Here is a 25773-nt window from a genome sequence, read left to right as displayed (position 1 = left end):
TTTTATAGAAACAAATCAAACCAAATGTTACAAACACTTCAGAAATACAGCAGGTAGGAGAGAGAGAGATGGGGACAGGGAGACTAGTTGAAAATCTAGGTGGAATAGAGTAAGGTACTTGTAACAGTTTGTGCTCAGTACGCATTTGAAAATTCCTGAGATAAATGAATGGTAATACGCAATTTTGGCATCAGGTTCTCATCAAATTGTTGTACTACAAAGTGGTAAATGATCACATTTACCACTTTGTAGTAAATGTACTTGAAATCATGAAAGCGTGAAATGAAAATGAGGTTTTTTTTTTTCCCCTCCAGGTTACATCGTATCCACCAGGTCTGCCATGTTTGTCTGCAGGATTACACCTAACTTGGTGGAGGGGTGTACAATGGGCTGGGGAAGAATTCACTAAGATTCAGGGCAGATTGGTCGTAGCGCCATGAAATGAAACATTTTTTATTAACGTGCTCCTTCTAGACCAGATCCGTCTCCAGTGTAGCCTGAAAGGCCTTGAGACCTCAACAATGGGTCACTGTGAGTTTTCGCCATGGTGAGGCGGCTATTTTCAGTATGTCACCATAGAACGCAAAACTGCAGTAACTGTACTCCTCATGATAAGATCTCTACCAAACTTCACGATGAATGACCCGAAGTCATGTAGGAGCTGAATTTAAGTCATGGCGCCACCCAGTGGTTACAGGAAGTAATCCTGATGTAACAAACCGTTTGATTTCCATCAGAATTCCTGGTGATGTCTTTGCATGTGGTAAAGTAGAAGTGCTCTCTCGCGCCACCTAGTGGGCTTTCATGCAGTATCTAAATACTAGGTGGTTTCACCAGTCTCTTTCTACGATGTGTGCGGGGGTGCCAGGGCCCACTTATCACTGCTCGCAGCTTTAACTAGGGCCCCAGTACCAAAGTGCCTCGGTGGAGGTTTTCACTCTCTGAGTGCTCTTTAGTTTCATCATGTTTTAAACAATGAGCCAGACAGTCGCTGGTCTTCATGAATATCGATTTAAGTGCTAAGTGTTTTAATTCTGAGCGAACCCTTCGTTGCAGTGCCTGGAAATCCTAAATTACATCTCATCTCTGGAGTCTCGTGTGTAGCTCTTTTCAATTCAAATAAAAAGCTGACGAATGGGAAGCTCAGGCCGGCCGGCTGAATGTGATTAGACAGGATGCTCATTAGCAGCGATCAGAGGAGCTTCTCATTGGTGGAATTACATTACTGGTGCTCGATCACTCGTGCGTTGTGTGTGTTTGCGTGTGTTGATTGCAATGTGCATGCGCAATGGGAGCATGTTGCCTGCTTGTTGGAACATTTATTTAAGAGACAAATTATATAATCCATCCTTTCCTAAGTGTTCCTTCGACAAGCTTTTGGGAAATGTATCTATTAAATGTCGAAACAAAATTTGGCTGCAGCTATTTTTGCGAAAGACGACATTTACAAACGGGTTCCATTAGTGACAGTCGGCTTGTGTTGTTTCTCCACAGGATAATGCACTGGGCCAGGCGTATCGAGCAGGAGATTGACAGAGTCTTTCAGCACATCACCGGAGCGCAGCAGTTGAAAGGGGTGAGTGTGACGCTCTCTTTTTTATAGTATTCAGGTGATACACATCATCACAGTGCTGCATTAACACCGTCAGAAACACCCAGAGAAGAGAAGAGAGGTCTGAGTGCAAAACACCCGGAAATCCATTAAGTTAATAAAAACTACACAAAACACCTGCAGTTTTCCTGTTAGAATCACTTAAAAAAAAAAAAATTCAGGATTTTCTTGGAATCCTTGCCCAGCACTGAACAGACAAATGTTTTATAATGATTTATTTTTCTCCCAGAAGAGACATAAAGCTCTCTAATAGCCTGTATGTTCAGCGGTTTGTGGGTTTTTAGCTGTATTTCTTGTATAATAATGTATCAATCTTACACAGAGACTCCTAGAAAGGAAAAGGGACGCCTAAGCACACGCCCACAGCGGTTCGATTTAGAATATCCAGTATTGTGTTACCAGCTCAAAAACACCTACATGTTTGAATACTAATTCAGAGCTTCTATCATCTTTCATAATACAGTTTTATAATGTGTGTCTTCATGCACATGAGAGATATCCTTCATCCATTATGCTTTACACACATTTCAATGGTCAGATTACTACTGACTTCATGTGTTAATAGCGTGTTAAGTTTTGAATGGTGGGTGAATCCAGAATCTAGATACCAGTAGGAGGTTGGGTAAGTCAGGGTGTGTTGTTATTCATTTTTCCCATGAACTGACCCTTTTCAGAGGAATCTGACTGACAAATTGGATTCTATATTCAAGAAAAGTGGTTATTTGGCCTTTCAGCTATAATAATTGATGAGTATACAAGTTGACAGATCACGGGTCATAAAATATTAACAGTCTCTTCTTGTCTATGTTGTATGTAACGTAAATATATTTGCCTGTTTGGACTGTCGGTTGGTAAAAGGAATTGATTCCACTTTGTCACCTTTTGTTGAAGAAGCAAAATATAGATAATAAATGAATCTAAAGAATGAGCAATATAGTCATCAGTTAAAAAAAAAAGGGGTTCATCTTTAAGATAATTAGATTTGATGTCAGAACCTTACAACAAATGTCTTTAAACTCCAAATGCAGTCAAAGGAATCTGTACCCTTGTGTCAGATGTAGCCCATCATTCACTTCCAAATGTGGGCCACGTCCACGCTAAAGGACACTAGCTTTCTAGGCGGAATTAGTTATTTATTTATTAGTTTATTTTTGGAACATTTTTTGGAACAAACTGAAAAGTTGAGCTACTAAATGAGCATGATCACATTTAGAGTGAAAGATTTTCAGCTTTCACCGGATTTCACGTAGAATGGTTTGAAACATAGATGTAAATTCTGTATCTTTGCTGGGAACAAGGATCCGTGCCTGACCAGGCAGCAGCTGAACCAGGAGAGTAAGGATCATCTGTAGGGGGCAAGAGAGTTCTGCTCAGGGAGGATGAGTGGGAGCGTTCCCTCGGCAGCGAGCAGCGGCACGTGTCCTCTCTGTTTGTGTCACAGCGGAGCAGATGGTCAGCCTGCAGTAATGCCTTGATGAGAGACTCACTTGTTCATTCAATCCACATTAATCCCTGCACGCTCCTCAAACTGTCTGGATTTATACAAGAAACTCTCCTGCTCTCTTCTACTCTCTTTGTTTCTATCATGTAAATGAAACTGTGATACAGGCCCGCTCCGCTGCAGCGATGGCTTGAATAGAAAGCTACTACAATTTAGCTGCTTTTAATGCTTAAGAAGGTGAACATGATTAGAGGTGATGAAATGTTGCAATGCTCGGGTTGCTAAAAATGCCCCCAAGCCCCCAAAAGCAGTTTTAAAAAAAGCAGAACAGTCACACTCGAGCACCGTGACGCTGTGTTTTGGTCTTACACAATGAAAAGGCACAAAAAAGGAAAATGTGGTGTGTGTGTTTGACTTAAGACCGGTTAATTTAGTACAGCAAGTGTCTTGGGGGGGGGATAGCATCTCCAATGAAAGAAGGAGAAAGTAGATTACACAGATTACAATAAAGTAAATCTGGATACATGGAGTGGTGGGGTCCAGCTCCAGTGTTTGGGTCTGAGGAGATGACAGGGGTATTAAGTTCTGTACATACGTGTCTTTGCTGGTGCCAGAAACCAGAGCACCTGATGACAGCTTACACATTCATTTGGGGGGGGCTGACATGAGACCTGTGACCTCTGGGGGGTCGAACCCAACTTTGACCTGCTGGTGGTGCTACAGGACAAGTCAGGGGGTCTCTGGAAGCACCGAGAAGGTATTGTCCAGTTGAGATGTTTCAGTCTGGACCAAAGTGGTGGTTGGATAGATAAATGGACCTCAGCATCTTTTAGTGGTTCAGAGGCTCGTTTCAGACATCATTATTATTTAAAAACTTAGAATATTAGTAAAACAGTAGTAGTAGTTGGTTCTCTTGTACATCTGATTGTAATCTAAAAGTATTTGGGCTGTACCAGGTTTAAAAACTATCCATAACACGTCACCTCGTGTGAGACATCGATGCTATCGTGCATTACGTTTAGGAATGCCTGGAATTGGATTTTTTTTGGGGGGGGGGGTGGGTGGGTGGTATTTTTTTTTACAAACAGATCAATATGACATTCACATTTTGTGTGTCGAGTTTTTCTTTATATTTGGAAAAGCTCATAAATCCCATATTTATTGACATTTCCTCATCGTTGACCAAATGAGAGGGGGACTTGAGCAAAGCTGGACTGACACATCAAAAAGAAAGACTGATGCGCTGATATTATCATGCATCCCTGCTGAATATATTCCACACACAGTCACCCTCTTCGTTACTTCATGTTCCATCTGTGCGAGATGATGATGCAAGATGTTGTTTGGGGCTAAAAACGCATCTGCTCGCTACATAACTTTAGAGAAGTTCATTTTGTGAAATCATTCAGAGAGTGAAGTCAGACATCCAGCTCGCTGTTTTTGTTTTTATCCCCTCTGAAGTCCTTCAGTACCGCGTGGATTCTGATTCCCACTCGTCAGTCCTCTCGATGCAGGTATCTTGTGAGCCTGCGTATCTGGTGATCATGAACCTCCTGAGCTCCAGTCGCCATGGTTTCCAAGTGTAATAACTGAGGGCAGTGTTTGTGTGGTTTAATATTGAGTGTACAACAAAGAAAACATGAGGATTTAGTTCTTATTTGTGAATAGACGTCTAATCCCACGGAAACAAACAGCATTACACACCAAATGTTCTGTGCACCACTTGATTAGATTTATGTGGTGCAATTATGATGAAAATGGCTTTTTATTAATGTGCATATTCAGGTATGGATCTCTGCTTCATGACATTTTTACTTGAAATCAACAGAAACATAATTTGACTGGTAACAGTTAGATGGAAAATTGTGGACTTTTACCCTCTAATGTTAGACCTCAGAGCAATGTGCGCACCGCTCGCACATTCTCAGCGCACAAGAAAATCTATGCAGCGTATAGACTCGGTGAGTGACGGGTGTCCAGCCAATGATACGACACGGTTCACTTAGGCGACGCAGCCAATCATAGCATTGACAGCGCTTGCGTATGTGCCCTGTCCATACCGCCGTGGCACCGTGCAGGTTAGCTAGCTAACAACTGTGCGGCAGAGATGGGAGACGGCGACGGTAGCTCAGCGGTTTAGTTGTAAACGCCCGAAAATATTAAAAGTAAACTAATAGAAATTGCTGCTGTAATTTGATTCTCTTGATAAGCCATGTACCTGTCTATGCTCCCAGGTGTTGAACAGGTGTGATACTGGTGTGTGTTGCTCATGGAGCACCTCAGTGTGCTCAGGGAGCTTGTGTGTTTGCCCAGACACGTGGAAAATTAGAGGGAACATTGCCTCAGTGCGTTCAATAACGTTAGTACTTTGTAGGGCTAATGCAAGTTTTGAATCACACAAATGCACCATATTTGTAAGAGGCATACCGTGTGTCAAAATACTATTTTAGATCAAATATAACAGCACTGTAGAGATGTCCTGCATTCACCTAGTCTGAAAACATTCACTTTTACAGTGCAAATCATATCGCAATTGCAAAATAAGTTATTGATATTCTTACAAAATCATGCAGCTCTAATTTACAGTTTTTATGAAATTGGTGTAGCAACATGACATTTTTATAGACTGTTCAATATTTCAATGTCAGTCTGTTTAGGCAGTCATATTTAATAACTGCTATAAGTGGGACTGGAACAACCCTGAAGAAGAGGAGATGACAGATATTTCAGTCAGAAATTCAGCAGATTGCAGCTCAGTCTGCTCTCCCTGGAGATAATTCCCAGATGTCTTCAGTGACCCATAAAGTTCTTTTCGTGTAGAGAGTCTGAGGAATACTTCAAATCAGTGTTTAATGTTCCCTGAAAACCCTTCGGATGTCTGTAGTCATCGAGAGTTGGGAAAGAGCTCATTTGATACCTTGATCAATATTCCTGTGATATATTTGTGGCTGATTCCTGCAGGGGTGCACTCGTGTTAAAAAGAAATTAATACAGTTTTACAAGTTTAAACTTGTTTTTTTTTTCTTCTTTTGGCTTTATCAGACAAAACTCTTCATAATTTAACATCATTACAGCAGGGTGCATATTCAAATAACTCAGACTGTGCTGAAAATATTAGATGCTGAACTGAATACTGGGGTGGATTTGATCTAGTTTAACTTTAGACCCTCTAATGACAAAGCTCATCTGGAGGACTTTTGCTGAAAATTTGATTCTCCTGACTCCAGACCAAAACCAGACTGAAAGCAAAGAGGTAACACAGAGCAGCTCTGAAAAGGGCTTTAGTCCGAGGTGTAATCCAGCCTCTCACGCTTCACGTCAGCATTGAATTTAAGAAAATCCAGGACAGTGACATGATGTTTGCTGGGCTCTGAACCAACATCTCCATGTTTCATACCGCAGTGCTTCTTTACAGGGATTCCAATAATGTGTAGAATATATTTTGTAGCACACATTTTGTTGCACTTCTGCAATATGCCATATATAAAACTGTAAAAATGATGTTTGGAGGCACTTTGGCTTCCAGATGAAGAGAGGGAATGAACAAAAGGAATTAGAAAAAGAAAATGCAATTTGCCTATCTTGTCTCGCTGCCACATAGCCAGACACCAGACCTGCCCCTGTAGAGTATTGCAGTATATGGGGATATCGTGATACTAGGGCTGAGCAATTTTATCGATTCTATGATATATATCGATATTTTGTTGTCCCAGAGAGTATTGATTTTTCAGCCATGAGTATCAATACATTAAGCCCCATTCAAATCCCCAACTGCAAACTCTTATCCGTCGACGCCTGGGCCCATAACCTGCTGGCAGGCTCTATTCTCCTGCAGCAGAGATGGATAACTCTGGTTTGAAAGGAGTCGTCCTAATCACTCCCACTCCAGCGACATCCGTCTTTTATTCTTCGCTCGTCATGGCAAAAGACAAACTCGACAGTGACCCCTCGTGGAATCCCAGGGGTAACTACAACAAAACGAAAATAACTCCCGAAAGTCATACGCATACCATGTCCTACCTCAACAGACTTTAAAAAAACTGCTAATAGACGTCTTTTTACAGACGTCGATTTCTAGATGTCTAAACGAAGTCTGTTTATAGATGTCTAATATACGTCTATTCATAGATAATTAATAATAATTTAAATAGCTGCTAACATATGTGTATTTATTATTCTTCATCTGCCTGTCCATTGAATGTGAGTCATTTGCTCTTCCTTACCTTCTCCATCTCAGTAGCTCTGTATAGCGGGCCGTCTCCTCGGCTCACCGATGTTAGCTCGCTACTTTAGCTCGTTGTGGTAACTGTTCCCGCTTGCATTACACATGTAGTCCTGGCCAAAACTTATATGTCGTAGCCTGGGCCCATAACCTGCTGGCAGGCTCTATTCTCCTGCAACGGAGCTGGATAACTCTTGTTTTACGTATTGTCATAATCACTCGAGCTTTCTGGAGAAAAACCGTCTTTTATTCTTCGCTCAAAGCAAAAGACAAACTCGACAGTGACCCCTGGTGGGATCCAAGTGGTAACTACAACAAACTGAAAATCACGGTACAGAAGCAGTCACCAGCGAATTGAATTCCATGGTTTATTTGTAGTCAACCTGGTGGCTAGACTGGCAGCTTTTTGATACTGAACATATGAGGTAGCTACTAGCCAAAGAAAGCCTCTTGCTGCACTCCATTGTTCACTGTACTTTTCAAAAGCTTGCAAGCTACAATTTCTACAATTCTACAATTTCATTTAGCAGACACTTTTGTCCAAAGCGACGTACAACACAAGCAAGAATTTAGACTTAATTAAGGAAAAGCCCATAGGAAGCGCAAAAGTGCTTCAGTTGTGATTTGGTCACAGGTACTGCCATCTAGTGGCAGAAGAAGTGTTGCCCCCCCACCCTTTTTAAAATTTTTTTTTTTTTTTTTTATATAACAGACATACAACATCACACAACACAGTTAGTGCTACATAGTCACTAAGTGCTGGGTCTTGGACCCTCTGACTTATTCTACCCCACAGGACAAAGAGGTGAAGAGTCAGGTTAAGTGCCTAGGTGCTCTCTGAACAATTGAGTCTTCAATTGTCTCTTAAAAGTAGAAAGGGACTCAGCAGAACGCACAGAGTTCGGTAGTTCGTTCCACTATTTGGGAACAACAGAAGAGAAGAGTCTGGCTAGGGATTTGGAGCAGCGCTGGGCTGGAAGCACCAGGCGTCTTTCGCATGCATTCAGTTTTAATAAATGAAACTAATTTTCTCACCACATCTTTGATTAATTTTGTCCAGCATTTGCAAGCTGCCAGTCAGAGCTATATATATTGTGTAACTGATGTCTATTAAGGTCCTTGCAGATACCCTCCCCCAGTTAGGATGAATTACCATGAAGCTGAGGGTGCTCCATCAATATTTTAAAGGAGTTTAAAATTACCACCGAAATCTCACAGTCCTGTTACAGGCAACATGTTATGAACTTAAAATGTTTTCATTCATTCATGTTTCAACACGAGTGAGGATGGAGCAAAAAAATTATCAATTAAAACATTTTTTTTTTTGGAGGAAACTGCAGTCATGTGACTCCTAAGTGAAAACTCCTTCAAAGACAGTAGAGTGTAAAGTTTAGATTTGACTCAGACACACACAGACAGCAAGCAACGATTCCCTGGCGATTAAAATATGAAATGAACGAGCTTTCAGTTGTTTCAGTTAAACTTCTCAGCTTGTCTCAAACATGTCATGATTACTAAATGTCAAAATGTAGGTTATTTTTTTCAAATATTAAGATCACGCACTCACACACACACACACACACACACACTGGTCCACCCATTAGTAATGGACGACACTAATGGAAACACAGATTTATGCAGCGTCAGCTCAGACAATCTATCAAGTGTGCAAAGAGTTGAGGTCAGCGGAAATGACTCGCAGTCTTTATCCCTCTTTTGTTTTAACTTTGTCAATAACATTTTTTGTTTTTTTTATAGATTTATAATGAAGAAAGGAGACGATTTAGCCTGGTGAAGAATCAACCTCGGAGGATTGTTGAGAAGGTGGCCTTGGATATCGAGAAGCTCCTGGCTAAGAAACGCAAAGCCCTCGATGTGAGTGTTTCCGATTAATGCTCACAATGTTGAAATATAATGTGTTGTTTTTTTTTTGTATCTATTCCCGCTTGCCTTTAACTTTTTTCTGCAAAGGAAAAAACTTGAAATATTAAATGTTTAAAAAAAAAAAACAGTATAGTCTCATAATTTTGTCTCACTTGTCATTGTATAGCTCTGTACAGTTCTGTGAATCAGCGACAGGTACACACGTCCAGGCTTCGTATGTTTTTTTTGTCACTGGTTGCATCCTCAGGAGCCATGAGGTGATGGAACTCTAGGCTCTGAAAAAGAGAGCAAAAAAAGAAAACGGCTCTTCCACTGCAGAGCTTTTCCTTTGGTGCTGTCTGATTGGGGGGTGGCAGTACTGCAGTATTATTTGCAGTCAAGCCATGGCGGGTAGCCTACAGGGTAATCTCAGGCACCTAGGTTCAGACTAGTCGAAAGAACAGACTTGTCGTTTCACTAATGTGAATGTTTCTGCTTGCAACGTTCAGAGGTTGGCCAGCGAGGCAGAGCGACTGCAGCGAGAGCATCTCTGGCAGGACGGGATCAAGGTAACGCAAACTCCTGAGTATGTAGCAGTTAAAGAACTGCAGTTGATATCTGACCTTTTTATTTGTCTATTCCCATCTGTCATTCCAGTTTTCATTTGTCGACCGCTTTTCTTGTCAGTAATTTCGACTCTGAGTCAGAAATGTAAGACTTTATTTTTTTAGCCCCCAATTTAGTCTTGCAGACATGAAGCAATGCCTGATGGCTATTTAAAATTGACATAAATAATCATTAGGCTCCGCATCCTGCCTGTGAGGGAAAAAAATCTTATTGTGTATAAGAACAAATTTGTGCATCAGAGCATTTCAAGAATGAGACTCCATGGGGTGGTATGTACAGAGACCACGCATGGGCAGGTTCTGGTACACACACACCTCAGGGTATTTGGCTGCACTGTTGTGTTTGTTTGTTATTGCTGTATAGTTTGTTTGTTATTATCATTTTTTTATGGTGTCGAGTTACAGGCTTCAATTTCTATCCTGATTGATGACACGTATCAATATCTTGATGGTTGACTTGGTGTTTCCTTTCAATGTCATCTGTCAGTTTCGTGATCCCATTCAGACATGAATGAATGATTCAGTTCAGTTTTGGAAGCCTGGTTACATCACCAGCTGCAGTTTTAGTACATTCAACGTGAAATGAACAGACATATTTACCCCTGAGCCACTTGTAAACAGGTCTCATTAACATATTTTGGGGAATTTAAAGGTGCCATAAGTAAGTTTTCCTACAATTTGTACCTCAAGGGGGCAATAGTGAGTCGTAGTAGTGTTAAGGAGCAGCACCTATGGAGGAAGTTAATTTTACTTGTGTAAATGCAAGATCTCCTTCTGTCAGTTGGAAAACCTTTGCTGAGGGCTGGACTGTCACTATTTGTTAATTAAGAACTTTGCCTTCATTACAACAGACTAATATCCTCGTTTGCGTTAGACACTTGGACAATAGGCATTAGAAAATATTTCCTTTGAGATTCTTTTTTTTTTTGTTGGCAATCAAAAAATAGAAAAAAGAATATAAATGAAACCACTGACTGTTTTAACTCAAGCCAGATGGTAGGTCTCTGAGCGCTGAGAGTCTAAATGGGACGACATGAGAAAGAAAGAGTTCACCAGTCAGCTGAGCACATCCCCTGGGTGCTTCGACTGGGTGAAGCAGATGACTGAGTGCACTCGACCGTGCACAACCGTTCCCTCCCACACACACACACACACACACACACACACACACACACTCACACCGACGTTCCACTTTTCCACTTGGTCAGCTTCATTCTGACATAATGAGACAGGGTTAACCTCATCCTCTCACATGGCTTCTCACATCCTCTTCCCAAATTCTCTCATCATTGTCAAAGACGAGGCTGCTGGCTGAGCTCATTCATTTAAAGGTTGTAGAGAATGTATGACACGACTCAAAGAGAGGCCGGAACTTTAACATTTCCTGCCATTCAATGAGCAGTTGCTTTCTTGTTTCTCTCTCAAGGCCTGCAGCAAGATTTCACCACGGATGAATGTGAATAAAAGATACTGTACTGTGTATCTGATACGGCTTTTCTAGAAACACATTCAAACTACCATTTTTAGAATCCTTCAAATAGCACCAATTCTGTCTCCTCCGGACTACATGAATATGCAAATAAGTCTCATCTCACAGGTATAACTGCTGGACATGAGATGCCTCCAACATGTAAGACTCTGTAAAGTCCATTCTCAGCGTTTGTGCGCTGGAGGCTTCATAATTCCATTTAAGTTCTTGTGTCGACTTAATTTTGGATCAGCCTCCAAAAATATACGTAATGCATCAGAAAACAAATTGGATATTCAGTTAGCACAGCAAATGTGTACACTTTCGTCAGTGAATGTGAAAACAGCTTTTGTGTGTCAGACTCTTCACAAACTTCATTCTCCACAGTGCATATCAAACATTCAATTGTAAGAATAAAAAAAACAACACATTTTTTGACTGGAGGGAGTCTTTAAAAAGTTATCAAAACCTGAGATTCAGAGCTTGAATGTGTAAAATGTTGGGGGAAAAAAGCTCTTTAGACTCATCAGACTTGAATTTTCCAGAGATTCCAACTTCTCTCCTTCAAAAGTTAATTTTACGAATCCCAGACACATGCATGATCAGTTCTCATCTTTGTTGTGGGCTCTTTGTTCTGGCTTGACTTTGATGTTGTACTGTGGATCACAATAAATAAAATCTGCATCAGCCTTTAAGAAATTCATAAACAGACTGACAGTGCAGCACAAATGTGAAAACACAACATATCCTTTTAGATGTCCATATGCTAAGCTAACTGGCTTCTTACTGCAGCCTCACATTTACTGTGAACTCATGAAATAGAGCGTATATAAAGTCAACATTTTGACCATTTATTTAAATGTAAGTGCACCGTAAGGATTATGGAGCTTCCTCAGCAGCGGACGTTTGCCCACTTAAAATGAAATGTAGTTTTAAGGAGTACATCCATCGAATAAGAATTATATTTAACTCTCCTATTCTCTATGGCAACGAGGTGAGTTCAGTCTGTTTCAGAGGAGGTGATACAGCCCAGCACTTCAGAGCAGCTACTAAACATCCATGTAAGAACTCTGTTGAAGTTCAAGATTGAAAAAAATGTACTGCAGAATCAGTTCATACATCTTTAACCATTCATGAGACTACTGAAGCTCTGGTCTGAAAAAAAAGAGAGAACATTCGCTTATCAGAGTGATGCCCTGAAATAGAAACATACCAGCCTCTGAGTAGATGCCATTCTAAAGTAAGTTAGGTCTCCACCAAAACCACCACTCCCAGATGGCGATGCTCTATCTGGAACTCGCAGCCTGTTTCTGATTCAGACTGTGAGTTTAAAGGACAATAGCAGACAACATTTGGTGGTTTCGGCCTTGCAAATGGGAGGATTTGCTACTTTTCTCTAGTTTCTAGGATTGAAAAGGCTTTTTTTGTCATGTGTTACAAGCGTGATATTCATTTTTCATATTAAGGTGTGATGATTTAATTCTGACAAACATCTGCTGTAAAGGTTCAATGTAAATAAAGTTAATATCAATGTTTAGCTGAAGAGTGTTTCAGAGTTGTCTTTTTTTATGTTTTCCAGGAGCTTGACATGGCGTATTATGACTCCAAGGCGGAGCTAGATTATGTGAGTAAGAGACAAATACACTGTTGTGCTTTGCTTATGCTTACTGAAGCATTATGTTTGTGCTTTTTTAGCAATATGTAAAATGTTATGAATTTTGCAGTTTTTCAGAAGTGGAGGAGTACTTAAAGCGTTTGTTTTGTCCTGTGGTTTACTGCTTGTAGTATTCCATGGATGGAGAAGGAGAGGTGGAAAATCCCTCCCACATCAAGCTGGAGTTTGTTTATGACCCAAATTTCAAAAACAATGTCAACTATTCCCACACAGCTGTTCAGATTCCTACAGATATTTATAAAGGAGGCAAGTGGAGTTCCCTTGTGGACTTTTTTTATTTGTATCTAGTTATGTCACATTGTTTATAGCAGATATTCTCTGACACTTTCCCCGTTAGCTCCGGTTATTCTGAACGAGCTGAACTGGACGCAGGCGCTGGAGAAGGTGTTCATGGAAAACAGCAGAGAGGATCCGTCGCTGCTGTGGCAAGCCTTTGGGAGCGCAACGGGAGTCACCCGCTACTATCCAGGTAGGGTTTAGCGCTGTGCATCCTCACCTGATGTCAGATGGTGCAGATGTCCAGCGTAGAATGATTTCATTTTCCATTTCACAGCGACACCCTGGAAAGCCCCAGATAAAATTGACTTGTATGATGTCAGGCGGAGACCCTGGTATGGCCTGCGGCTTCACACTTGCTTTAAATACATTCGATTAGGTGGAAGGTGTGAAGTATAATATCCTCTCTTTACTTTTGTCACAGGTACATCCAGGGCGCCTCATCCCCCAAAGATATGGTCATTCTTGTTGACGTGTAAGTAATTACTCATACAAAAGTGTGGTTGGGATTTTTTCTCAGGTTTTGTAACAGCAACATAAAAGTGTGAAGCTCTCATCTTTCTCTCTAAAGGGTGTTTTCATAATCAGTTGGACTTGAAATCCATCTGTGAAGTTTTTTTTTTTCTCCCTGTCCTCTTTTTTTCACACTCACAAGTGAACAGAACATTTTTGGTGTCGCGTCATAGAAGTGAGCAACGACACTGTGCATCTGCTCATATTTGTTAGCTCCAAGAGACAAAAGATGCTAAAGTTGAGCTGTGATGGATAAACCTGTGCGAGTGATACTGCAGCAGGCGTACAGAGTTCAAGTCAGAGATGATCTGACTAATTAAAGTGTGCTCACCACCCAAAATGGACATTTACTGCTGAAAAACTATTCGGTATTTAATCAAAGTGAGAGTGGCGCATTTTTAAAAGCAAACCTGTTTGCTGCACCTAACACTTATGAGCATTTGCACTGAGTTACTGAGCCTGGAGCACACTTGACTTTCAGCAGACTGAGGCGTGGAGCTGGAGCAGGACTGTGTCATGAATCAGCTGACATAAATAGAGCTTTAACTATTCCCTCTGCTTAAGTTGAAAAAACACAGTGTCATTATTAATACAAATCAACACTTTAGTTTGATGAACATTCTCAGAAACTACTGGAAGTCTAGAGCAAATAGTGTGTTGTTTCAGCACCATGGACAGCTCACATTAACCCTTATAACCTCAGTGAGTCTCGTCAGACTGACGTTGAGCCGAGCCGTCTGCATGCACGGGCAGTAAAAAGCTAGATTTAAGGTTTACGTGAGGAAAGCTCACTTCATCAGTGGGTAACGGCGCTGAGACACACGTTCTACTGGCATGACAGGATTCACGCGGAGGAACGAGGCTGCTGTCGCGTCAGTGAGATTACGCCGGCAGCTTCTCTTTCTGATTCCTCTCTATGGCATTAGTTGACGTGATGCATACATATGTCATAAATAAAATGTCACTCAAGGGTCTTTGGGAGGGCGGGGCTTGTTTCAGTTCAAACAAAGTTCAACTCTGGCATTAAGGTTACCACTTCTGTTAACATCATGTTTACACTCTAGATAGTAAAGCGGTTCTTTGTGGGGTTGCAATATAAAGCAGGAAGACATTAGAGTAAATACTTATTCTGTTAAATGAACAGCGAAAGTTGTGTCCATGGTTTGATGTTTGAGTCTTCAATAATTCACTCATTGATTCAGTTTATTAGACAGAAATTACGCATTAATTATCGGGTTCTTTGCGTCTTGACATCATTACTCGTGCTGAAGTTCTGACATTTTTATTTATTATTCAGAATTCATCAGTATTTACAAATGCAGCTCTCGACTTGATCTTTGCTCGCATCAGTCCACGATGAATTTAGCCGGCTAGTTTGCCTGTGCTTGCATGTATCTCCACACGTGTATATGTACCAGTGATTGTAATCTACTTCCCCCTCAGGAGTGGCAGTGTCAGTGGACTCACCCTGAAGCTGATCAAGGCCTCTGTGATGGAAATGCTGGACACTTTGTCTGATGATGACTATGTCAATGTGGCCAGGGTTGGTGTCCACGCCTCCTGACTCACCATCATTGAGCCATTTCAGTTATTTCACGTCTGCTTTGGCTTTGTGGTACCGGTCGCCTTGACATCAGTCTGCCTGTGTTTCAGTTTAACGAGAAGGCAGAGGCTGTGGTCCCTTGCTTCCAGCATCTAGTCCAGGCGAATGTACGCAACAAAAAGATCTTTAAAGAAGCAGTGCAGCAGATGCAGGCTAAAGGCACCACTGACTACAAGTCTGGATTTCATTTTGCCTTCAACCAGCTGTTAAATGCAAGTGACAACTTAGATCTTGTCAATACTCATGTTTCCTAACGCTCTTTTACTGCATCAACAAACACACTGTTTATTCATCCCCGTTATCATGTAATCATTTCAGAAAACAAACGTCCCGCGGGCCAACTGCAATAAAATTATCATGCTTTTCACCGATGGAGGGGAGGACAGAGCTCAGGATGTCTTCATGCAATACAACTGGCCCAACAAAACAGTTGGTTTCCTCTTGTCTCACCAACCGGTTATTTCAGAATGCTGATGAATGCACTGTGACATCATCACCCTCCGAAAACACAATTTTCTGTTTGTCCCTGTGAAGGTTCGAGTTTTCACTTTTTCTGTGGGTCAACACAACTACGATGTCACACCCTTGCAGTGGATTGCGTGCACAAATAAAGGTAAGACAAATTTGTCATCATTTTAGCCCACATGCACTACAGTTAAAGCCTTGGGAAATCCATCTTTGCACTGTTTGCTTGCTCTATATTGTATGGTATGGTATGGTATGGTATTGTATGGTATGGTATCATGTCCTGTTGTATCCTGGTGTATTGTACTGTATCGTGTTGTGAATAACGTACCGCTATAAGTATATTTGCACTATTCAAACATTATGTATGGAGCCCTGGAGTGGTGAAAGAGGAAAATATGTCCTCTTTGAGGCAACGACAGAACTTGTAACCTCAAAATAACTCAATTGAGGGAACATGTTCTATCTTATTGCCTCAAAAAATGTACTGGGAATCTATTCATATATTATAATGAGCTCTTTTTTTATGTTGTTTTTACTCTTTGCTTGACCACTGTTTTAACTGAATGTTTTATCACAAGCTTATTATTATAATTAGCTCTCTCCTCTGTCTGTGGCCACTCCAGGGCTCTGTATTCTTCAGTGAAGCAGTTTCCGAAATGAATTATGGCTTTTAGGTCCAGGGCAAGATTTTTGAAGTTGCTCTAATGCTCCTGACTCAACAGTACAAAAACAGAAGTCTCCGTTAAAGCTTCCTATCTGCAGGATTTAAGTGGCTGAGTCACTGGTCTAGTAACATCTAGTAAAATCTGGAATATTTATGAGCAGCACTCCTGTGTCTCTAACAGCATCTCTCTTTCTCTCTCTCTCTCTCTCTCTCTCTCTCTGTTTGTCTATTTATCTTTTTTGCGTGCCAGGTTACTATTTTGAGATCCGTTCCATCTGTGCTATAAGGATTAACACCCAGGTGGGTTTGTCTAGTGCCTCCGACACAGCTGATCCCTGCTTGCATTTCTCCTTCTCCTTGTGGCGTTGTCTCAATATTGTAGAAACATCTACATTCATTTATTTACACACTCATTCTCCCCCTTTGGCCTGATGTTTGTTTTGAAGCTGCAGACCGTCACATATCTCTGTGTGTTGTCAGGAATACCTGGACGTGCTGGGGCGCCCCATGGTTCTGGCAGGCAGCGATGCCAAGCAGGTTCAGTGGACCAATGTGTATCAGGATGCTTTGGTGAGGCTGGATTTTATGAAATATAGCAATAAATAAAACATATAGTAAAAACAACTCATGACTGATGTGATGTGGGTCATTTGCTACACTGCAGGGTCTTGGGATGGTCGTAACTGGGACTTTACCTGTATTTAATCTCACCATGGATGGAAACTCACAGGTAATATAAGTAATAATAATGTGACAGGTGGAGTGTTTTTATGTTCCCACTTTCAAGTTATGGTCACATTCTCTATTTGTGTTATGTAAAAGGGAAGGTTTGATGTAAAATATCACACAATACAGAGCGAACCTTAAAGACGTAATTCTTCTTCCAAGCTCTCTTGGGCTTCTTGCAGCAGCTCTTCCTCCTGAGGGCTCACTCATCTTATTCACTTGCTCTTTTTTCCACAGTGCTTCCCACTCGTACATGAATATACAGTGTATGATGCAATAATACTCCACATCTACCCTTACAAGAAGACCTATACACGAGCTGAAATACACATTGAATTTTCCTGAAAAACAAGGAAACAAATGCATTTTGGAGGATAGTCACTCCTCACGACCCCTGATATAAACAAAAATAATTGTAACTCTTTAGGAGGAAAATAATTAATAAATTCTCTGACATATTTGCTGGATAATGAATGGCTTTCTTATTTAAACTCGTCCCACATGCAGACACCAGAGAACGAGCCTCTGATGACTGACGAGCAGGATAAAGACATCTATGATAAGATTGACACCACTGGAATATTAAATGTGAAGCAGCCGCCAGAGGGAAATGGCTTGTCTGGCTCTGCCCAAATATAACATGACAGCTGTCGGTCTTTGCATGAAAATGAATGAGCTTCGTATCCCAGGTAGTGCAGTGTTCTATATGGGGTTGCTGGTTCGTGATCCTCTCACATGCTTGGTTGCCTGAATTGGCAATGTACAATTCGGGGAAAAAAATAGGGTGAAAGGAGAATAAAAACTACAAAAAGGTGTGTGTGTGGGGGGGGGGGGGGGGGGGGTAAAAATGAGCCTCTTTTTTCCAAAATGTAGAACTATTCCGTTAACTCCTTGTGTGTGTTGCTGCTGTTCTTAGAATCAGCTGATATTAGGCGTCATGGGAGTCGACGTGCATCTGGATGAGATAAAGCGACTGACGCCACGTTACAATGTAGGAACATATTTATCTTCATGCTTTCTTTTGATGGAGAAAAACAGCAACACACAAACGCATCACTGCTGCTACTCATGATTTGGTTTCCTCAACAGCTCGGAGCAAATGGATACATATTTGCTATTGACCCAAATGGATATCTGCTTCTTCATCCCAATCTTCAGCCGAAGGTGACGTATAATTAACCTGCACAGATGGGACTAATAATAATTAGCTGATAATTCTGCCTGATTCTCTTCTTTTAGCTGGTGAACCTTCCTGAGCCTGTGACACTGGACTTCCTGGATGCTGAGGTGGAGGACAGAAATAAAGAGGAGGTGAGCACTTAGAGAGCCAAGTAGAACTGAAAGTCTCTGGTTTCAGGCATTTTCTGTTCCCTCCTGTTATTAAACACATTACCAGGTCAGTGAGCAACACTGTCTGCCTGAGGCCAAAATAACATGCTTTCCAAACACGTTTGTGATGGATTTAAACGTGGATGTGTGTGTGTGTGTGTGTGTGTGTGTGTGTGTGTGTGTGTGTGTGTGTGTGTGTGTGTGTGTGTGTGTGTGCTTACATTCTCAGATCCGGCGTCAGATGATCGATGGAAGACCAGGTGACATGCAGATCAAAACTCTCATCAAGTCAATCGATGAGGTAAGTTTAACATCCTTTTATTGCGACTGCAGCTAACGTAATGTTCACACCTAATGGACCTCATGTTTACAACATTGGAAGTTGTGCACACGACTCTGATCTTTTGTGGGTTGGTTGTGAACACCACTTAAGGGGGGGCATTCATATGGACTCTCTGGAACATGGTAAACACGGCCTCGTTTGAAGGCAACATAAAGCATGATGAACTAGAAAAGTCCTCTACAGGGAACTTCCTCTGAGGCAACTGGAATTAAAAAAGAAGTTTTTTCACCAGTGCTACACATGTATACACTAGTTCTAATGGGTCAGTCCCCCACCACGCTACACCCCTCTGCTGAGTTATAAAACTAACCAGGTAGTTTTTCTGAATACCTGCTAAAAGACAAATGTAAAAGACTTATGTTACTGACAGCCAGTCTCTTATTGTATCAATAATTATTCATGATGATTCATGGTAGTGATTGTTGACTTTTGACACACAGACTCACAAATTTACGTTGTCCAGTGTGTTGACATAACATCCTCCCCCACAGGCAGAAGAAGTCCTGTTTAACTATGTTTTCCATCTCGGAAATTACTGAAATATTTATAACTTTGTCCTGCAACACTTGCAACGGTACACAACTCAGTGTTAGATTGTCAGTTCAAGTCCAAATCTCGGAAAACCTGCTGATTTGACGGCTGTTTGTCAAGAGGGGAGACGTGAAGAAGTCCTTTCCTGTTGACTGAAACAGAATAGATACATAGACACATGCTGTCATGGATGTTTGAGGTCTCAGAATATTCATCTCATTGATAAAAAGCAGGGGTGATGAAAGATCTTCATTTGAAAACTGTCCTCTATTCAGCTGGCTTTAAAGTAAGGATATATGTTGCTAAAACAGCTACACAATGAGAGGACACCAATAACTTCAGCTTATTAAAATGTGGTGTTTACAGTAAGAATTAAAAATACCAGTCCTACTTTATGTTGACATCTTTTTTGATGTGCTGACTCTTTTGCTGGTTCATTGGTCTTTCTGAGCATCGCGTTCTGTTGCTGGAAGACAATTTTGTCCATAACATAGCTGGTATCTAAAATACAGCAATCACCATCGCTCCGAAATCCTGTGACTCACATTTGACATGAAGCGAAGTTGAGTCAACTGAGTGAGAGTTAACTTTGCCTGGTGTCTTTTCACGGCAGCAATACATTGACGAGGTGTACAGAGGTTACACCTGGACTCCTATCAACGGTACAGACTACAGGTGAGGGAAGAAAATGATATGAATTAAACATAAAAATCAACAAACTGTGGTTTGATGAGCAATCTTACCTCTGGGTGTATCTTGTGTGTGTGTGTGTGTGTGTGTGTGTGTGTGTGTGTGTGTGTGTGTGTGTGTGTGTGTGTGTGTGTGTGTGTGTGTGTGTGTGTGTCCATGTCCTCATTCATGCATCTTGGGATGCTGCCTCCTGCAGTCTTGGTTTGGTATTACCTCCGTATAATGAATACTACATCCAAGCTGACCTTAGCGATGTGATGGTACAGCTACAGTGTGAGTACCCAAATGCTCCAGATTCTGATTCATTCATGTCTTAAATTCTGTGGTTCCTCTTTTATTGAGGTGTCAGATTTCATTGTAACAGCAAAATGATCTCGACCTGTGATGGTGCTGAAAAGTCCAAACTAAAACTAAATGGCATTAAATCCTATCAATGTCCACTCCTCTGGTAAAGATATGCAGTCGCTGCTGCCCAGCTCCTTTGAATCTTCAGGACATGTGTTTCTGGCTCCGAGGTGATTCTTTTATTTCTCTCTTTCTCTCAGTCCACCACTCATTCTCTACCTGAATATAAAAGCTAGAATCGAATGTATTCTCTTCTCCCTGCAGGGAATACTGTAAGCGAATGAGGCTTTCTGACAATAACACACAGTTTTTACAGAACTTCCTCACTCTTATGTTGGACAATTCTCCAGAATCCGATGAGTGTGAGTTAAACACGTGTTAACAGGCTTTTAGATGCCGTCAGCAATATGATGACGATGATTTGATGCATGTCTCTTTGTTTCAGGTGACCAAGGGTTGATCCACAACCTGATTTTAGATTCCAGGATTACTGTACAGCTAGCCTCTCGTGTGTGGAAGACCAAGGATCTTAATTCGTGAGTTGCTGCGTGACAAAACCTTGTCATTTATTATTTATTGTTGGAAAAAAAAACCTCCTGTAAAGCCTCAGACTAGCTAAATACAAATGTGTTGTCACAGGTACGGCTTCCTGGCTGTGTTTGCATCCACAGATGGAGGGATTACGCGAGTCTTTCCAAACATGTGAGTACGGTTCATGTAGTTATTTAAGCAGAAGAGTAACCTCACACATGTTTAACACTTTGTGTGATATTTGTGTAGAGCTGCGGAGTTATGGGAGGAGGATCCTGAACCCTTCAATTCAAACTACTACAGAAGAAGCCTGGACAACAAAGGTTACATGTTCAGAGCACCGTCAAGAGGCTGTGAGTAACTGAGACAACATGTTTTAATACTCCAAACAGATAGGGGGCAGCATATTACAAGAATAGTGGTGTGTTTGTTCACCCTGTCATAGGAAAATAACGAATGCTTATTCAGCAAAGCAGTAACATTAACAGTAACATGATACAATTAAACTACAGAGCAAATGAGTCCAATTATTTCAAGCTCTTGTTCACTAATAGGCTTTCACACTCTTCGCATTTGAACCTCTATTTATAGCACAAGGACAAGTTTGGCCCTTAGGACTTCTGGCACAAACTCCCTTTTTGACTCTTTGTGTCAGAGGGAGGTTGGGTTAAGGAAAACATCATGGTTCTGGCTAAATTAAAACCTCACCCAAAGGCTTTTTTGCCAGAAAATGCTGTGAATAGAAAGCCTTCGAGGTAAACCTCTCCCTTAAGCATATCCGTACCAGTCGTTGTTGTTTTTGTACATGAAGAAAAATGTGATTTGATTTCAGAAAATTAAGTCCATGTAGGAGGTGTGCTGCTAACACTTGCAAATGTTTCCTCTGGCTAGAAGGGATTCCTGGATCAGCCTTGCAGTTGGCATTACAAATATTTATGAGTGCACTGTGTGTTGAGGTTGGACATGTTGCAGGGGTGACACTGATGGCGCCATGGTGGAGCGAGAGCACCGGGCGATGTCTTAGGGTCTCTCTCTTTCTCTAATGTATAATTAACGCTCACACCCTGATGTGCTCTCATGTACTGAAATTTGGCACCAGTTAATTTATCACACAGCGTTTCTTGGTAACGGCTTCATCACTCAAACTGTGACCCTACTAAACATTTTCTTTATCACATGTTTTGTCTCCACAGCCTTCGATGACCCTGTAGGTCCAGAAAACGGAACAGTTGGAATCCTGGTCAGTTCAGCTGTGGAGGTTAATTTAGGAGGCAAACTTCTCAAACCTGCAGGTAAGAAAATAACTTGGAAAACATTAGCCTGATGTGATATTCTGTGTAAAAGTTTTTTTTTCTTTCCTGCTTATGCCAGCGTCCCAATAATTACATACTTTTCCTGCGTAGATTATATTTTCACCTCAGAACAAATCACTGAAACATTGGAGAATTAGGTTAAGAACATTTGGTGATTGAGACCTCAGGTTGTCGATCATCCCTCCTGCTCTCTTCGGTTTAATCCTCTGAATCTGGTCTGTCGTCAGTGGTTGGAGTGAAGCTGGACTTGGAAGCGTGGGTGGACAAGTTTAAGATCCTGGCCAGCAACGTGTCAGACAGCAGGCAAGGCTCGCACAAGGTACTGTCTCAAACAGTCGGTAGTAAGTGCATTATAGATTGATTTTACTATTAAAAAAATGAAAGCATCATCTCATCAAACATGTTTGTCAACCAGTGTGGACCTTCCAGGAGCTGTGAGATGGACTGTGAGGTCAACACTGATGTAAGAGCTCTTCATTTTTTAACCCCCCACCCAAAAGCAGGCAGACGGGCCCAGTCCAGATGACCACTTTAAACCATTTAAAAATGTCCAGCGTCTCCAATTAACAAAATGACAATGATGATGTTACAAAGATGTGTACTTATAGGAGCTGTACTCTGCTCCATTTATCCTGAGATTGTCTCTGTCGCACAGCTCAGTGACACATTCAACTATTTACCTACCACTGCTGTTCTCTTGGTAGCTGTTAATTTGTTAATTGACTTGCCTGTGGTCTGCAGGACCTTCTCTGCTATCTCGTCGATGACGGTGGCTTCCTGGTTATGTCCAACCAGAGAGATCATTGGAAAAAGGTTAGTCTGAGTAGGATATTGAGCTTTTTCCAGTCTAACGCCTGCTCCTGGCCTCCAGCCTCCACATGGTGTTTATATCACGTCTCGTCATCCTTAACCTTCATCTCAGAACTCACCTCAGTTTATCATCACTGCCGAGCCAGAAAAAAGAAAGGATTGTGACCATGACCCATTTTAAGTGATGGCGCTTCCCCCCCCCCTTTGTCGGATGACAGATTGGCCTCTTTTTTGGAGATGTGGACCCTTTCCTGATGCACGCTCTCTACAACAACTCCATCTTCAACCGCCGCCAGTCCTTCCACTATCAGTCTGCTTGTGAACCAGTCAGCAGCAGCCACACTGGAGCAGCACCCAGAGGAATCTTTGTGGTGAGGGACAACAGTCAGATTCTGCCATATTTCAATAAAAGCTAATGATTTAGAATGATAATCGCTAGCCGGTCATTTATAGACGTGTTTTAATGGTGAACAAAGCTTTGATATTAAGTTGTAAATGATTAGTTATGATGTAACTCATCTGTTTTAGCTTTTTAGAGGGAGAGAGAGTAAGGGAGACAGAGAGAGAAAGTGAGAGAGCAAGAGAGAGAGAGAGAGAGAGAAAGAAAGAGTACTGCCCAAAATATTTGTAAAAGATATCTATCTGATGTGTTACTACAAGGCGGCATGGTGGTGCAGTGGTTAGCACTGTCGCCTCACAGCAAGAAGGTTCCAGATTCAAGTCCCGGCTCCATCACAGGATCTTTCTGTGTGAGTCTGCATGTTCTCCCTGTTCCTGTGAGGGTTCTCTCTGGTACTCCAGCTTCCTCCCACAGTCCAAAGACATCAAGAGAGGACGAGGCTGATTGATACTCTAAATTGACCGTAGGTGTGACTGTGAGTGTGAATGGTTGTCTGTCTCTATGTGCTGGCCCTGTGATGGACTGGAGACCTGTCCAGGGTGAACCCTGCCTCTCGCCCGAAGGCAGCTGGGATAGGCTCCAGCCCCCCACGACCCTTAACAGGAATGGATGGATGGATGCGTTACAACAATTAGATAGATAGATAGATAGATAGATAGATAGATAGATAGATAGATAGATAGATAGATAGATAGATAGATAGATAGATAGATAGATAGATAGAGGGAGATGTAAAATATGTGCAAAAGTTTTGTGTTCATGCCCAGCCGCTTGGTTACAGGTCATCTGATAGTGAAAGTATCAGTTGTTCATGTCATCTTAGATTTAGAAATGCAAAAAACACCTATAAATGATTCACATTAATAACCAGAAGGAACAAAAGCATATAAATATTTTGTTTGTCACTGAATTTGGCAATACCACCTGTTCAAACTGTTGCCGGCACTACAGGTCTGCAGAACCAACACCCCCAGGTCCAGAGACACTTTCTTCACCAAAGCCATCAGAACGTTGGAGGCACTGATAGATGTTTACTCAGACAACACTCACACTCTCAGACTCATCCCACACTGAAGTCTTTCATGTGCAATAGCTCCATTCATTTTAATTTACAGCACTACACCTCAGCAGGCAGCTTTCTATTTATCTCTATTGTTGTGTTTTTGTGGGGGGGGGGGGGGGGGGGCTGAGTCGATGTTCTATAACTGCCTTACTAATGCTGGTCGGTGTGAAGTGTTACTGTGTGAAGGTCATTAGCCTCCTCTTAACGACTCGCTGGTTTCTGCAGCCGTCCATCGCCGACATCCTCAGCTTGGCCTGGTGGACGTCTACAGTGGCATGGTGAGACATAAGCAGCATGTACAGTTGACCTTTAGAACAGTCCTGACTGCGTCTAGACTGGAAGCAGCTGTTTTTACTGTACGCTTGTCAGCTGCTGCTATTTCCAGTTCAATGTTATACAGTAAGGTGTATGGTGTAGGTGTAGGTGTAAGGTGCTGTTTATTGATGACTCCTGAATGTACTTCATTCTTTAACAAGCTGCAACCTGATCTCATCCTCAGGTCTGTGATGCAGCAGCTACTGTACAGACTGGTATACTACAGCTGGCTCTACCAAGGTGTGTGCGTGCGTGCGTGCGTGCGTGTGTGTGTGTGTGTGTGTGTGTGGCTATGACTACAGCCACATACCCCTCTTACAACCAATTGCAAAAATTCTGTTACCCAAATGGAAAAATACTGATGTTTGATTCAGTGGTAGGAAATGAATGTAAATCTATGTAAATACACTGTGTGTGTGTGTGCATGTGTGCGTTTGTGTGCGAAAGCCCATGCTTATGCTACTGATCAATTATTAACCAGAGAGTCCATTACTGAATCTCATTTGAGAGTCATTACTTGTGGTTCCAATTTTTTTTTTTTTAAAAAGGAATCAAATTAGAATCAAATCTGGGTTAAAGTCATATCTGAAATAATTCATGTTCAGCCACTTTTTAAAATCACTTTTTGGATGTTTTTCTCTGATTCTAGAAGCTCAAGTTGCCCCTGAAATTAGAGAATGGTGTGTGTGAAGTGTGCTCTTGACTATGAGAGTGAGGGAGCAGTGATGTAGTACTGGAAAATCAGATGTGCTTCTTTATACCAGTGGTGATCCCAGTAAAAAGAGTGTGTTTTCCATGCAGATGATATCCTGGTGAAGGGTTTTGAGACCAAGGAAAGCAGCTGTGTGACCATCCAAAGTCAGTTCTTCTTCACAAACACCACCAACTCCTACAACGTGCTGCAGGACTGTGGGAACTGCTCACGGTGTGTTTTTCTCTTATTGCC

General features: G+C 41.6%; 1 protein-coding gene across 1 annotated transcript in view; it reads left to right on the top strand.

The window, feature by feature from the left end:
- The window catches only part of LOC147268183 (voltage-dependent calcium channel subunit alpha-2/delta-2-like), a 39064-nt gene that overhangs the window by 7677 nt on the left and 5614 nt on the right, over positions 1–25773 (top strand). The window contains exons 2-35 of the mRNA XM_086199507.1: positions 1495–1576; positions 9034–9150; positions 9648–9707; positions 12812–12856; positions 13018–13153; positions 13245–13376; positions 13461–13518; positions 13608–13658; positions 15140–15239; positions 15350–15511; positions 15618–15728; positions 15834–15912; positions 16682–16731; positions 16912–17001; positions 17096–17161; positions 18074–18148; positions 18247–18321; positions 18397–18468; positions 18716–18787; positions 19974–20035; positions 20247–20323; positions 20505–20565; positions 20660–20757; positions 20841–20931; positions 21035–21097; positions 21176–21279; positions 22120–22218; positions 22467–22558; positions 22655–22702; positions 22981–23052; positions 23268–23420; positions 24738–24790; positions 25012–25067; positions 25629–25752. Coding sequence (XP_086055633.1) covers positions 1495–1576; positions 9034–9150; positions 9648–9707; positions 12812–12856; positions 13018–13153; positions 13245–13376; positions 13461–13518; positions 13608–13658; positions 15140–15239; positions 15350–15511; positions 15618–15728; positions 15834–15912; positions 16682–16731; positions 16912–17001; positions 17096–17161; positions 18074–18148; positions 18247–18321; positions 18397–18468; positions 18716–18787; positions 19974–20035; positions 20247–20323; positions 20505–20565; positions 20660–20757; positions 20841–20931; positions 21035–21097; positions 21176–21279; positions 22120–22218; positions 22467–22558; positions 22655–22702; positions 22981–23052; positions 23268–23420; positions 24738–24790; positions 25012–25067; positions 25629–25752 — 2886 coding nt within the window. The remainder of the gene's footprint in view (positions 1–1494; positions 1577–9033; positions 9151–9647; positions 9708–12811; positions 12857–13017; positions 13154–13244; positions 13377–13460; positions 13519–13607; positions 13659–15139; positions 15240–15349; positions 15512–15617; positions 15729–15833; positions 15913–16681; positions 16732–16911; positions 17002–17095; positions 17162–18073; positions 18149–18246; positions 18322–18396; positions 18469–18715; positions 18788–19973; positions 20036–20246; positions 20324–20504; positions 20566–20659; positions 20758–20840; positions 20932–21034; positions 21098–21175; positions 21280–22119; positions 22219–22466; positions 22559–22654; positions 22703–22980; positions 23053–23267; positions 23421–24737; positions 24791–25011; positions 25068–25628; positions 25753–25773) is intronic.

The sequence above is a fragment of the Aulostomus chinensis genome, chromosome 3 (genome assembly GCF_037954235.1).
Source record: "Aulostomus chinensis isolate RoL2024-O1b breed Wild chromosome 3, RoL_Achi_v1.0, whole genome shotgun sequence".
Classification (NCBI taxonomy): domain Eukaryota; kingdom Metazoa; phylum Chordata; class Actinopteri; order Syngnathiformes; family Aulostomidae; genus Aulostomus; species Aulostomus chinensis.
The sequence above is the reverse complement of the archived record's forward strand: the minus strand, read 5'-3'. Positions and strand labels throughout refer to the sequence as shown.